The 15,007-nt window shown below is 33.6% G+C and overlaps 1 protein-coding gene across 3 annotated transcripts in view; it reads right to left on the minus strand.

Moving 5' to 3' along the window:
- Nucleotides 1-15,007, minus strand: part of FBXL4 (F-box and leucine rich repeat protein 4) — a 140,540-nt gene that overhangs the window by 74,561 nt on the left and 50,972 nt on the right. For all 3 annotated transcript variants that reach the window (XM_027856442.1, XM_027856425.1, XM_027856434.1), the window contains exons 4-5: nucleotides 11,644-11,983; nucleotides 7,785-8,029 (exon numbers count right to left, since the gene is read on the minus strand). In XM_027856442.1, the coding sequence (XP_027712243.1) occupies nucleotides 7,785-8,029; nucleotides 11,644-11,983 (585 nt within the window). The remainder of the gene's footprint in view (nucleotides 1-7,784; nucleotides 8,030-11,643; nucleotides 11,984-15,007) is intronic.

Here is a 15,007-nt window from a genome sequence, read left to right on the forward strand (position 1 = left end):
AAAGAAATAAGAGATACAGAAAAAATGCTCTAAATCACTATTGATTTAGATTTGATTGATACAAATCAAAACAACTCTGAGGTACCACATCACCTCTATCAGATTGGCTAACATGACAAAACAGGAAAATGATAAATGTCGGAGAAGATCTGGGAAAATTGGAACACTAATGCATTGGGGGAGGAGTTGTGAACTGATCCAACCATTCTGGAGAGCAATTTGGAATTATGGCCAAAGGGCTATAAAACTGTGCATACCCTTTGATCCAGGAATATCACTTCCAGGTCTGAATCCCAAAGAGATCATAAAAATGGTAAAAGGACCCACATGTACAAAAATACTTATAGTAACTCTTTTTGTGGTGGCAAAGAATTGGAAATTGAAGGGATGTCCATCAACTGGGGAATGGCTGAACAAGTTGTGGTATATGAATGTAATGGAATACTACTATACTATAAGAAATGATGAGCAGGCAGACTTCAGAAAAACCCGGAAAGACTTATATGAACTGATGCAGAGTGAAATGAGAAAAACCAGTAGAACATTGTATACAGTAACAGCCACATTGTGTGAGGACTGACTTTGATAGACTTAGCTCTTCTCAGGAATGCAAGGATCTAAGACAACTCCAAAAGACTCATGATGGAAAATGCTATCCACATCCAGAGAAAGAACTTAGGAGTTTGAATGCAGATGGAAGCCTACTATTTGCTCTCCTTTTCTTTTGTTGTTTTGTTTTCTTTCTTCTTTCTTGTGGTTCCTCCCATTAGTTCTAATTCTTCTTTACTTCATGACTAATGTGAAAATATGTTTACTATGAATGTATAAGTAGAGCCTATCTCAGATTGCATGCCATCTTGGGGAGGGGGAAAAAAGTGAGGGGGAGAATATTTAAAACTCAAAATCTTATGGAGTGAATGTTGAAAATAACTAAATAAATAATTTAAATTTAAATAAATAAATAAAATAAATAAATTAATTATAGAAACAAACGAGATCTCTTTACCCTGATTTCTCTATTGAACAAAAGAGTTATAGACACTATAGACAGGTTAACTGAACCAACATCTTATATATTCTCTCTTCTTTACCTAGTACCAATCTACATTAATTTCTTTTTCATTTCATTTACCAAAGCATATACCTCCCAAGAAGGCAGAAGGATCTGGAGACTTTCCTTGAGCCAACCACTATTTCTATCATCATTCATTAACATATAACAAGCATTTTTATACTAGCCAGCCATTTGTGCACCTTGAACAAGCTACTTTTTAGTTCTGAAATAGCTAACTTGTCATAGTTAGCTTGTCACCTTGAAATAGCTAATTTTATGTAAGCTTTTAGTTTTTCCATTTTCTGTCTCCCATCTATGTCTGTTGCAACGCCAAGAGAGTGTGATATACTTAGCAGATTCTCACAAAATAATTATTGATGATGATGATGATGATGATGGTATTTTGAATAGAAACTGTTTCATGCTATCAAGTAAACAAGTCTCTAATGTAGAAATAAATTGCTTATCCTTATGAGATGAATTAATTTTTCCAAAGTAATATACAGTACAGAGAAAGAAGTCATTTTCTAAATGATATTTTGCACCCTGAAATAATTAACATCACGTGAGTGAACCATGTAATATCAGTTTACTCATTCCAGCATTAGGCACTAATCCTCAAAGCATTCCTCTTTAGTAAGAAGGCAGTAGTAGCATCAGGTGAAAGTCTTCGGCCTCCTGACTCCTGACTGTGTGTTTACGTTATTCATATTGCAATGAATCTTGAAAAAAGTTTAAACTCATTGTTATTCTAAATAACCTGCAATTTTATTTGATACAATATCTATTCCAGATAAAAGAAATTATGAATAAAGATTATTTAAAAGTAGTCATCAAATACTTAACTACATACAAGGTGTCCCAAAAGTCTTAGTGCAGTTTTACACTATTAAAAATCAGTGCATAAAACTGTACTAAGACTTTTTGAACACCCAGGCATACCCTGTGATAGTATAGTAGAAAGAAAATCTGAAAGAACTGTTTCCTCCAGAAGACAGACATACTAACACAAACATGGATACACAAAACAGAGGGACAAATGAAAACAGTAAAACTATTAATGTATAATAAGCTATTTATACCATCTATCAATTAATAACATTTATTAAATGTCTAGTATGGGCCAAGCACTGTCCTAGGCCCTAGGAATAAAAAGACAAAAATGAGAAACTCTCAGTGCTCAGGGGCACATATGATGTCGGGGAAAACACAATGTACACATTAATAAACATAAATAAACACACATAAACAAACAGACACAAAATTAGTAGAAGGTTCTATTATACTAAGATCAAATTTGGGGAAGGGGAAGGCACTAATAGTTATAGGTGGTAGATCAGCTGAATGTCAGAGGAAGTCAGGGGTTCCAAGTGGGAGAGGTATGGAGGAGATACATTATAGGTATGGGGGGACACGGGGGAGCTATTGCAAAAGCATGGAGAATGAAGACAGAATGTTTTATGTGAGGAACATCACACAAGTCAGTTTGGCAGGACCATAGAGTGGATAAAGGGAATTGATGCCTGATGCCTAAGTCTTGGTGGTGGCCATTTGTGAAGGACTTTAAAATATCAAACAGAGAAGTCTGCATTTTATCCTTGAGGCAATAGGGAACCACTGCAGTTTTCTGAGGAGAGTGACATGTGCTAGGATTTTTGGAAAGTTCCATATAGAACGAGGTAATGAATTATAGAGACTGAGGCAAAAACAAACTATAAGATAAGATTGAGAATATATTGAAACACAAGTAAAAGAAAAATGAAGTGATATAATGCAGAAGAAACTGAATGCTTTCCTGTCTCAACTCTGCATCCTGCTTTTCTTTACTTTGAGACAGCTCAAATCCCATGTTCAACAGAAAGACTTTCCTACTCCTCCACCCCATCCCCAATCCCCCCCCGCTGCTCATGTCTTTCCTTTAAGATTAATTTCCATTTATTCTATACATTATGTATATAGAGTTATTTGCATGTTATTTTCTCCAGTAACATGTGAATTCTGTGAGTGAAGAAACAGCTTCTGCCTTTCTTTGTATTTCTAGCACTTAGCACAGTGCCTGGTATATAGTTAGTGCTTGATAAATACTTGTTACCTAAATGAAATATCAGTAATTGATTTTAGTCAAATTACGGAGAGTTTAAAAATAGAAAAGAGCAAATCTTGGAGCTCAGTATGGTTATGTTTCAACATACATACACTGATGTAGAAATACCTAGTGGTCTAAGAAGCTAAAAGGATTTAGATTCTTGCGACTTAAGGAGAATTGGAAAATTATAATAAATTTTATTTTAACAAGAAGTTGCATACAGAATGATTAATGCAGGCAATATTTTAGCTATTAATTTACAGATCTGCACATACAGAAAGGACATAGTTACCTATTCCGATCGAAGTTTTTAAGTACCAGTGTCTTCACCTAAATTTACTTGCTGAATACTTTAGGGATACAATTTCCTAAGAATTCATAAGAAAAATCATACTAAATCACTTCAACTTACAGAGATTTAGTTCTGTATCTATGTAAGAATTATCAGCATCAAGAAGGAGCTGCATCAATCTTTTTCCTAAAACTCTCTAGAAACTGATCATTTAACACATCTCTACTTTGGAAAAAAAAATCTACTTTTTTCTTAAAATTATTATAAATAAACTTGTTCACAGTAATGAGCATAAATAGACCATACTTATTCATAGATTATTCATTAATAATCAAGTTATGAATATTTATTGTTTATTCCGGGAATGCTGCCTACAAATCATAATGATGATCAATTCAGTAGTCAAAGTAAAGGGGCCAACAGCAATCAGTTAGAAAAACTTTTAATGCCCCCCCTTGAAAAAATACTACTCCCTTCCTCACCTTAATAAATATTCACTTAATATAAACAATGAAGATTAAAGGGATGATATTAAGATTGAATGTCTTTGGTCAGTGTGCCAGTTTGCTTTGCACTTCTTTATTACAAGAAAGGATGCTATTCTAGGGGGATAGAGAATGATGGTAAAGTTTTTAAAAAGCATCAATAAAACATTTTTAAAAGATCAAATGGCTTACTGACTAAAATACTGTAGTTAAATATAAAGTAGTTATGCTCATTTTTGTATTTTTGTTATTCTTTAAACAAGCTCAAGCAACTAACTTGAGGGAACTGACAACAGAGACTAAATTTCTAGTTTAAAAAAATGAAGCTTTAATCTTGCAAAGAGGAACTCTATCCATAAAATAATAATCTAAAATTAAGAAAGCGAATTGCTGTTTCTTTCCTATTTCTTATGTACTAGAATTAGTTATATAAATAGGAAAAAATGGGGGACTGGTCAATGAGCCCAGCCCTTATGGCCATGTGCAGAATGCTCAATTAATATAATATCTATATGGACTTTTGGGTATGCACATTCCGTAACTGCTTCTAGTACAGTAACTACATGGTGAAAAGGAGCCTCTGTAATTGGCTATGGAGACAGAATTTGGGTGCACACCAGAATCCTAGTCAGCAAATCCTTTTGTCCTTTTGTCTGCCTTTGTTCCTCCCTGGAATGTTCAACTAAGGAGGTGAGGAAGACTAAGTCCTTCACGGGGAGAGAGACCTCAGGCTGCCATGATGTGGTCAATAAGTATATACACCTGTTACTTCTGTCAGTGACTGAAGATGGCTATGACTTTGTGAACTTTGAAAGTTCTTTTCTGTCTTTTCATGACATTGCTCTGTCTTTATTCTCCTACTAGGGTGTCCTATTCCTTTTTAGTTTCCTTCACTTATTGCTCAACCATATCAAGCCACCTAACTTTGGATATTCTCCAATGATCTATGCTATTCCCTCTTCTTTTTTCTTTAAACTTCTCCTGGTGAGCTCATAAGCTTTAAGGATTTAATTGTCACCTATATACAAATGAATCACAAATCAACATAACCAGTCTCTCCCTAAGTTTTAGTCCTAGTCACTAACTGCCTGTTATTGGGAATTTTAAACTGGATGTTCTGGAGACATGTAAAACTCATTGTGTCCAGCAGATAAAGATCTTTTCTTGTGACTCCACCCCTCTTCCAAAGTTCCTTATTTCTGTTGAAGTGGTATACCACTATTCTTCCACTCTTTCAAGATTTTCACTTAAATGTTATCCTTGACTTCTCATTCTTACTCACCTCTATATTCAATTAGTTACCAAATCTTGTCATTTCTATATCTACAACACCTCTTGGATGTGCTCCCTTTTCTCTATTCATGCAGCTACAACCCTATTTGAGACCCTCATTACCTTTTGTGTATACTATTAGGCCTCTAAGTTGAACTCTCTTTCTCTCTCTCTCTCTCTCTCTCTCTCACACACACACACACACACATACACACACACACACGCACACACACAGAGCTACCAAAGTGACTTTCCTTAAGATTTGACCAACTCCTCTGTTCAACTCCAGTGGATCTCTACTGCCTCTAGAATGAAATTGAAACTTTTCTGTTTGGCTTTTAAACTCCTTTACAACATAGACCCAAACCATCTTTCCAGCATTATTATATATTAAATTTGCCTTCTTTCTCTTCTTCACATACAACTCTCCATCTTTGAGTTCTGGTTTTTGCACTGGCCATCCATTCCCCTTGACTGGAATGCACTTTCTCCTAACCTCTCGGGGAAAAAAACAAAACATTCCTCTCTTCCTTCAAGATGCAGCTTAAACTTCACCTTCTAAACAAAGCCTTTTTTGATTCTCATCCCCACCCCCCTACTGCAAATACCCTTCCTCCCTGATTCCTTGCCTTTAACTACTTTGTAGTTAGAATGAAATGTAAAAGCATTTATTTAGAACTTACTACGTACCAGGATCTGTGTTAGATGCTGAGGATTATTCTACTCTCTCTCCTCATCCCCAACATATAACATAGTGTTTAGTACTGTGGCACTAAGTAAGTGCTTTATGACCGAACAATTGATTTCCTTCTATATGGCAGGCACTGTGTTAGCTGCTATGAGTGATGTGAGGTCCCTCCCCTCAGGAAACTTAATATCTTATGTTTGTTTCTGATTGTTAGTAGCCCCCATCATTCTCAGTTTGTCTTAATTCTTCACACTCTAAATATGTCTGGTTATTACTAGTTCCACGTCTTTCTGGTCTTACTTGAAGACAGGAAAAGTTCAAGGTGAAGAGGGATAAACAGGTCAAGTAAATGAATAGCTTCAAATTTTTACAAATAAAAACAAACACATATCTTTCAGAAATTAGAAAACATTATTTTTGCACTATAGGTATTCCTCATATAGGCAGCCAGGTTGTGCAGGGGATAGAGCATCGGACCTAGAGTCAGGAAGACTCAAGTACAAATTCAAGCTCAGAGACTCACTACCTATGTGACCCTGTACAAGTCATTTAACTGCTCTGTGCCTCAGTTTCCTCATCTGTAAAATGGGAATTACAAAAACACCTACCTCCCAGGGTTCTGAAGATCAAATCAGACAACAAGTACTTTGCAAACTTTGAAGCTCTCTATAAATATTAGCTATTATTACTATTATTATTATTATAAACCCAAAAATTCATAAAGCAGAAATGGAATTCATACTGTACTTATTCTTATAGTTGTAAATATTTAGGATCTAATTCTAATTTACTATAGAACTAAAAATGTAGCCAGGACTGTTTTTGTCTTGTTTTTGTTTTTCAAATACTGTTCACTAATGTTAGTATTTTGGATATTTTCTTTAAAAAAATAGTTTAAGCATTATTACTGTTATCAGATTCTCAGACATCTTGACACCAAAAAATTATTCATGAGAACATACTTTTGGTTTTTTAATAAGTTAATGAAATTTAATAAAATTTTCCTTCACATAGAAGTTTTCAAAAATAGTGGTGTAGTGAACATCAAGGGATACCTCTAGTTTGTTTTTAGCTTTTCAAAATAAAAGGACAAAATATTTTCGTTAAACATAAATTTCATGAAATTTCCTGAGTTTTTTTTCCTTTAGTGATCATTTATTTAGTTTAATAAAAATAAGAAAACTATTTTCTGAAACATAATGGAAACTGTCATCAACAAGGAATTAAAACCTCCCACAAATTTATAATATAAGATAAAATGACTATATTCCTAAACAAATATATAATTGTGTAAGCTTCCAATCTCTAACAGGTGACATTTAATAGTAAGGAAACCAAGTGTCTAAATAGAAAGGAGCAGAAACACCTGGGCAGGTCTGCAAGTGTGGTCGCCTATTTAGCGTGCAATTGCATTTTCCAACATAATTAGTTCAAATGAGCCTCTAAATTTGGGTGATGCATTGCACATGTAATTAAGATTTAATTAAAAATGTTCTGTAATAAATTGTTTTCCATTCCTGACAAATCACATTAGAGAGGTAGATTTGATTTTGAAATAGTTTTTTTAATGTGTTATTCATATAATCTGAAACTATGAGATGAGAAAAGGCTTTTTATTAAAAAAAACAACTTTCATTTGGCATAAAAATGAAAAAAGGACCTTTGCTTAAAGTTATTTTTCATAAAAGCTATAATTTCACTAAATAATATTATAATTTAAGGTTTTTTTAAGCTGCTCAACCAGAACAGGATGCCACAAGACATTACTTCTAATAGAAATCAATCTACTACTAAGCAAACTACATTTCTATCTTATTCTCATAAATGTACACTGCACAGTATTTTGAACCTTTATCAGAAGAACTACCCACAGTCTTCTGTGAACCTCTTCACATTTGGACACTAACCTGCCAAATCCTGAAACAGAGATGAAGCCTCTATTTCCAGTCCAAGATAAATTCAGCCATTGGACTAGTGTGCAGCGAGACTGCAGGTATTCCAGAGATGTGTCATTCAGCTTTGCCCAGTAAGGTTGCAAATTGAGGTGAGTATACTGTAGAGGATCACAGCAATGCTGGTAGAGTAGTTTACAAGTTTGGGCTAATCTACATAGGTCAGGTAGTGTAAGATGACTCAAGATCAACTGGATGAGCTACATAAAAGATAAAAAATAGGGATATCAAGATTAAAAACTAGAACTATTATTAAAGTCAAACTGTAAAATTATTAAGAAGTAATCAAAACTACATTTAATAAGCTAAACAACGAAAAGAATATCAAAAAGAAAGCTACCATTTGCATCAAAACACAATAATATGGCATCAGAAGTTTTTAAAACTCAAAGTATTTCCAGATCTTTCTGACTATTCTATTTATTTTTTAAAATTACATTTAGGCTCTGTGTCTAAAATAAGATTTCTACTAAAATTCAAGATGAACAATAAATAACTAGTATGTCAGCTAGTATATGGTACAACAATGAAGAGTACGGTTTTGAATGATGATTCAATTCTTTCCCATAACTTACCCATTTATCTTATTTAATAGTCTGAAAGTCAAGCATATTTGGATGTTAAGCACCAGTCAGTTTGCAGTACAACAACTGAATATTACTAAACTTTCAGGAAACACAAAGGAAAAAAATATGGTTATAAATGAAGAGGTTTTGTAATAGTAGAGAAAATTGGAGGCAATTCTTTTAAATGTAAAAAAAAATTACAAATTTCCTGTTCTAAAATCTTTATTTTTTGGACATTTTTAGGAATGATATATATCTCATATTCCCCCAAACTTTTCATTTTTGGTTAAAATTATGTTGCTTTTAAACAAAGGATGAGTTGCAACATAAAAACATAGTAGGGAATACCACATGATCTTTAAATGTTACAATGATCAAAACTAGAATGCATAAATCCTAAATGCATAAAGTGGCAACATTTCAAAATTAGTTTTACAAAAGGCATCATCAAACCATTATGAACAAATTTATCAACCACCTTATCATGTTAGTTATATTGTCTAAACTATCTTTATATCTGACTTTAACTGGAAATACTTTTGAGTTTTTAAAGAATGACTGAGTTCAGGCTGACAGAAGGACATCTTCAGGTTGAACAATAAATAACCTGTATTACTTATAACACCAGTAAACATTAAGATTACTCCCCAAGGAATTTTTGATAGCATTCCAAATACATATTTTTTCATTTGTTCAGTTCTTGATATAGAAAAATATTCCATGATATTTACTAAAAAAAAAATAACACTAGCTGAAATAAAAATAGACAAAATAAAATAAAATGTAAATAAGATTATGACATTAAAATATAAGTAAATAACTGTTCACCTATAATTAAACAAAAGAAAACAGGTTTCAAGCCTATGGAGAACTAACTATAAATCACTACAAACATAGGCTTTGGTATCTGTCAGAATCCTGCTCTTTATCTATGGGTATCCTAGCATAAAGAACAATTTGATACCATAATGAATATATGACATAGGGTGTTCAAAAGGAATGCCCAAATAAAGTTAATTATAAAAAAGCATCTATTCAATACAATTCCCCTCCCTAGTTGTTGTTTTTTTTTTTCTCATTAGTACCAGTGAAGTATTATGGTGTAGAAGGCAGCCTAGTGTGGTGGACAGAACAACGGTCATAAAGACAAGAGAGGCAGGGCTTGGAATCCTGGCTGTGACATTTACAAGATGTATAATTATGGGCCAGTCCTATAACTCCTCTGAGCCTCAGTTTCCTTACCTTCCTTAAAATAGGGGTCACCATAACTGTAGTACTTACCTCACAGATTAGCTGTGAGGATTAAAAGAAATAATGCATCTAAATCTCTCTGCAAATTTTAAGATGACATATACAAGTTTAGTAGTTGTTTACATGTAATCTTTTCATCCATTAAATGGGATGAATTGCCTACAAATGAAAAATTAATGTCATTTTGTGGGCTAGAGGTTGCTTTATGATGACAGCTCTCCTGATATTCACATCACAATCTTCTATGCCAATCCTGAAAAGAGTGGAAAACAGTAGCAACACTACTGTAGTCATTAAATTCAGTATTAACTGATCTAAATTTGAAAGTTTACAGCAGAAGCCTTTTCTCAGATAAAGTGTGGAATTTGGGAAGCTTTAAAAAAAATAAAGTCTGGGGCAGCTAGGTGGCGCAGTGGATAGAGCACCGGCCCTTAAGTCAGGAGGACTTGAGTTCAAATCCGACCTCAGTCCAAATACTTGACACTTACTAGCTGTGTGACCCTGGGCAAGTCACTTAACCCCAATTGCCTAAAAACTAAAAAAAAAAAATTAAAAATTAAAAAAAATTTTAAAAATAAAGTCTGATCATACTCAACTCAAAATAACTTTCAGTAGAAGAAAAGATTTATGGTCAATATATCTGATGGAGTGTCAAAATCACGCAACCTAAGATATCAAACAAAGAAAGTAAGAGAAAAACAATGAGGAAAAATGAAGAAAAGTGTTACTATTTTATGTCAGCAACTCAGTACTCCAAGATAACTCAGGTTATCTTGCTTTGGACAAAAGTGGTAAAATACAAAAATCCATAACTATACAAAAGACAAATTAGATAAAGGATTATTTACTTTAAGGAATGACTCTTCACTTAGTGAAAGTATTCATGATGAAATGACTTTTAAAAGCTTGCTCCTTAAATATATTTAAAATATATTTGTACAAAAATATATTTTGTACAAAAAATTTTTACAAAATGCTTAGTTCATCTATTAAGTAAAACAGGACACACGAAATATCAGAAGCCAAATCAATAACATACACATAGTTGTCATAGAACATAAATTCAACATACTATATTAAACTTGTTCATAAAATTTTTAATTCTCAATTTTGGAAGGAGGGGTTAAGAATAAAAAAAATAGTCTATTCATGTGACTATGCACTCCAGTCTTCAAATCATCTCCCAAACTGTATCTATAGACGCAACATATGAAGTCTAATGGCACAGTGCTTTCTTGGAGTCCTTGATGGCACAACTTAGTCCTATTTTTTCCTAATATAAATATTCTTTCTGTCTCTGTCTCTTTCCACTTTCTCTTCCTCTCCTATCCTCCTTCCCTCTTCCTATTCCCTTAACTCACTCTTCCTTACTCTACTCATCCTAAGGGCTAGAGAACTCTAGTTGGGAAAACAAACAAACAAGCAAACAGGCAAATCAGTACTCCTTTAAAGCTGAGGAGCACATTAAGGAGGAATGAAGAAAATGGAGTTAAACAGTCAAAGTAACTCCTCCACTTTTTTTATCCTGGTCCCTGTCCAATAGTGTCCCTTTTATCTAGGTTTTCTAATATTGCAAATTGTATGATAGCTGTTAGATATAGTAAAGCTTCACAAATTCAGTCTAATTGGTAATACATTAAGAATAAAATTAATTAATAATGACAAATGCTTATTAAGAATGCTAATTTGAATCAATAAGAAGTATGAACGGATTTTTAAAAAAATCAATTACTTCACATTATAGTTTAAAATGTGTTGCTAAGTAAAAGTTTTTTGAAATCTGCTTCAGTAAATCATAAAGAACTCTGTATTTTAGGAAATTAAATCTAAATATACATATGTATAAAAGAATACTTGAAAAAAGTATGATCTCTTAAGTGGGGTTAGTATTTCTGCAATAACCTTATATATTATTAATGTTTGAACATTTAGTCATTTTATATTTTTATTAGTGAAATATATTATATTCTATTTTTATTAAGATATTTTTGGCTTACCTCATAAGGTAGTTTATCAAAATAGCCATTGTTTGTCCATTCCCTGAGGGCAGCACTGTTGAACTGTTTACTAAGTGCCTCCATTCCACAGACATCTTTCTCTTCATAATCCTCTTCATCCAGATCATTCATGTCAATAAGTGAAGTCTTAAGTACAGGTCTGTCCTTCACACCATGTAGCACAACTGCATCTAATTCAGTGTAATAGTCCAGAAGAGTGCTATTTACTTCCAGTCGAATAAGATTTGAAGGAAAATTTATCTGTTTGATATAAGGTTTAAACTGGCGAGCCTGGGGAGTATTCACCTTTGTAGGTCTCTCTGACCAAAGAATTTCCCATCTGCCAAAGAAAGAAACTTTACCTATAATAAGGTGATAATAACGATGGATTAAGATGTGTTTACTCAAATCTAAATTATTAAATTAATCACTTTGTTAGAGTGTAAAATGATAGTCTCAAAACTTCTAAGTTCTCTAGTGACTTCCAAGTTATAGAAACATAAAAACTATTTTTAAATATAGTTATGATTCAACAAACTTTGATATTTTGCCACAACTACATAGATGTTTTATTTTACAGATTCTACCTTCCTCAGTTTTAGAGATGGAAGAATGAGAGGGGAAAGGAAACTAGCCTAAAATAGGGAAAGTTTCCTCATAAAAAAGCTCTTCTGTTGACCAGTGGTACTGACTCTATTAAAGAAACTAAATTGATCATATTACCTCCCAAATAATAACCCCATCTTTCCTATTATTCCATTTCTGTCAGAACCATGAAGATTCAAAACTTCAGTGTTCTGTTTTATTCTTACTTATTCTTCCTCCCTCCACCAACCCTGATGAAAAGTATAGTTTTTCCTAGGTAGATGACTGAAGGATCATGGGAGGTCAAAACCGTATAGGACAAGCGAATTCCAGGAACTTTTACTCTCTTCACAGAAGAGAAAGTCCAGGGTGGATACATAACAAAAGGAGCTAAATGGCATGGAAGGGTGCTGCTACTCAAAAATGAATATAATGATGAGCAAGTGAAGCTTTGTCTGGCTGAATGACCCATATGTCTTCACAGAATTTGCTATTTACTTGGATATGTCTGCTTGCTGGGCTCCAGGACACGGTGAAGTTATCACCTCTCCAGGCTTTTCTCTGCTTCATTGCTACGTGGACAATTCACTTACCTCATGGGTTTCCTGCTCTATTTAAACTTTGTTCATTTGTTATCTATACTTTTATAAGAAGTTCTGGCTCCAGATGAAGATAAGATTATTTCTATTGCATTCTGAGAGTATTTCCTCAAAATCAGTAAACCGTGCAACAAAGGAGGGAAGGTCAAAAGGGACCAATTACCTTAGACTTAACCATGATCCTGTATTAAGCTCTCTTGCTAACTGAATAAAGAGGGGCTTCACTAGTTTAACTAATGATCACATAAAAATTGGCAAAATCTACAAAGTTTCATTTATTAAAGACCACTAGTGGCCTATAATGAAGGCAATTTTTTTTTTTGTTTTTAAAAGCAGGATTTGTTAAAGAAACAATTGCATGGCTTATTTGAAGTTTAAAAAAAAAGAGAGAGAAGAGAATAATTTATGAGTAAGCTAACAATTCCTCCTTGCTATGGATATTGGCTCATATTAATTGTTTTTGTTTGTCTATTTTATTATTAACCAAAAGTGATTAAAGGTTGCAACTACTATAAGTTGCTCTTTAAAACACATGGTACAAATCTCAGAGAGCCTTCCTGGTTGTACTCTCTCCTCAAACTTTCCTATTTCAGAGAAAGGGACCATTAAAACAATTTCCCTGTGTTTAATAAATACTTGTTGGTTGATTTATTGATATTCAGAGATGAAAGAAAAATGAATAATTTGTTATGGCTTTTCAATGTCTTCTATACGATGTCTGTCAGGTTTTTTTGTTTTGTTTTGTTCTTTTTGCAACTGGTCACCTCATACTTACAGAAGCAAATTGCATTGGAAGAGGAGAGAGATCTAAAATGAAACCAAGACTCCATACTGTTCTTTTCTAAAGGATTTCAAGCAAATCAGAGAAACAGGGAGACAGGATAAACAAAGAAATAAGAGAAAGAACAGCTCCCAAGCCAACATTCTTACAGCCATAAGCAAATGTCCCACATACTCAACCCAACAATAATTTACTAAGAACCTACAATGTGGAAAACATGGTACGAGGCACTGGACTGAATCTTTTCAACTAGCTTAGTGCAGCAGCAACAGTTCCTAACCCAGAAAACACACAAATTCTAAATTATAAGCCTTGTCTCCACCACCAAAAAACACAATATGCTTTTTCTTAAAAAAGATGGCTTGCTTTGTTTGTTACATTAGTAGAAAGATTGTAACTGACTTATTTCAGTGTCATGGAGTATGCAGTAGGAGGACAGAGATAATTAACAAACACAAAATTATTTTTATTCAAATGTACTTTTAATGTCATGTGATGGTAGGGAAGTCACTTAAACTCTAAGTGCCAGGCAACTGGCCAAGACTCTAAGTTATAGAGAACTGCATGGGTAGAGATAGTTTCCTCAGCTGAAAGTTTTTTTTATACCAATGAAATTACATGACTAGTCTTGTCCTCTATTTCTGACGTTTCACAAATGCACCTGAGAATAATAATTCCCGGTTTTCAAAGCCAGAAGAACCTTTAGACAATAGCTTAGAAGACCCAGAAACAAGGGTAATTCTGGACTTTTAAAATTAAAACTGGCTGTGCTGATTCCAAGGATTCATGGACTGAAATCAGTTCCCACTTTTTCACTGTTTAATTCCAGTGGGCAGGGGTTTTAGTAAAAATCATCTCTAGTGAGAAGGCTTACAAATCTGCATCTTCAGCCATAATCAATTCAGATTTCTAACTACCTACTCAACACTTCCACCAATTGACATTTTAAGTCTAATATGTCTAAATTGGATTATTACTTTCCCCTGAAACACACTCTTCTTCTTAACTTCCTGTCTCTATCAAACATACCACCATCTCCCAATCATTGTGACATTCTTGATTCCTCTCTTCCTCACAATAAACATTTAATAAGCAGCCAGGTACTGGGGAGAAAAGATAGAGGTCAATAGAGATATAAATAGGTAGGCCAATAGACAGATAACTAGATAGATAGATAGATAGATAGATAGATAGATAGATAGACAGATAGATAGAAAGACAATTGTTCAATCATTAGTCATGTCTGACTCTTCATGACCCCATTGACCACAGCAAGCCAGCCTCTTCTGTCCTCCACTATCTCTTAGTTTGTCCAAGTTCATGTTCATTGTTCCCTTACTACTATCTATCCACCTTATCTTCTGCCATGCCCTTTACCTTTGCCTTCAATTTTTCCCAA

This window comes from Vombatus ursinus, unplaced genomic scaffold (assembly GCF_900497805.2).
Source record: "Vombatus ursinus unplaced genomic scaffold, bare-nosed wombat genome assembly UNPS02000582.1, whole genome shotgun sequence".
In the NCBI taxonomy this organism is placed as follows: Eukaryota; Metazoa; Chordata; class Mammalia; order Diprotodontia; family Vombatidae; genus Vombatus; species Vombatus ursinus.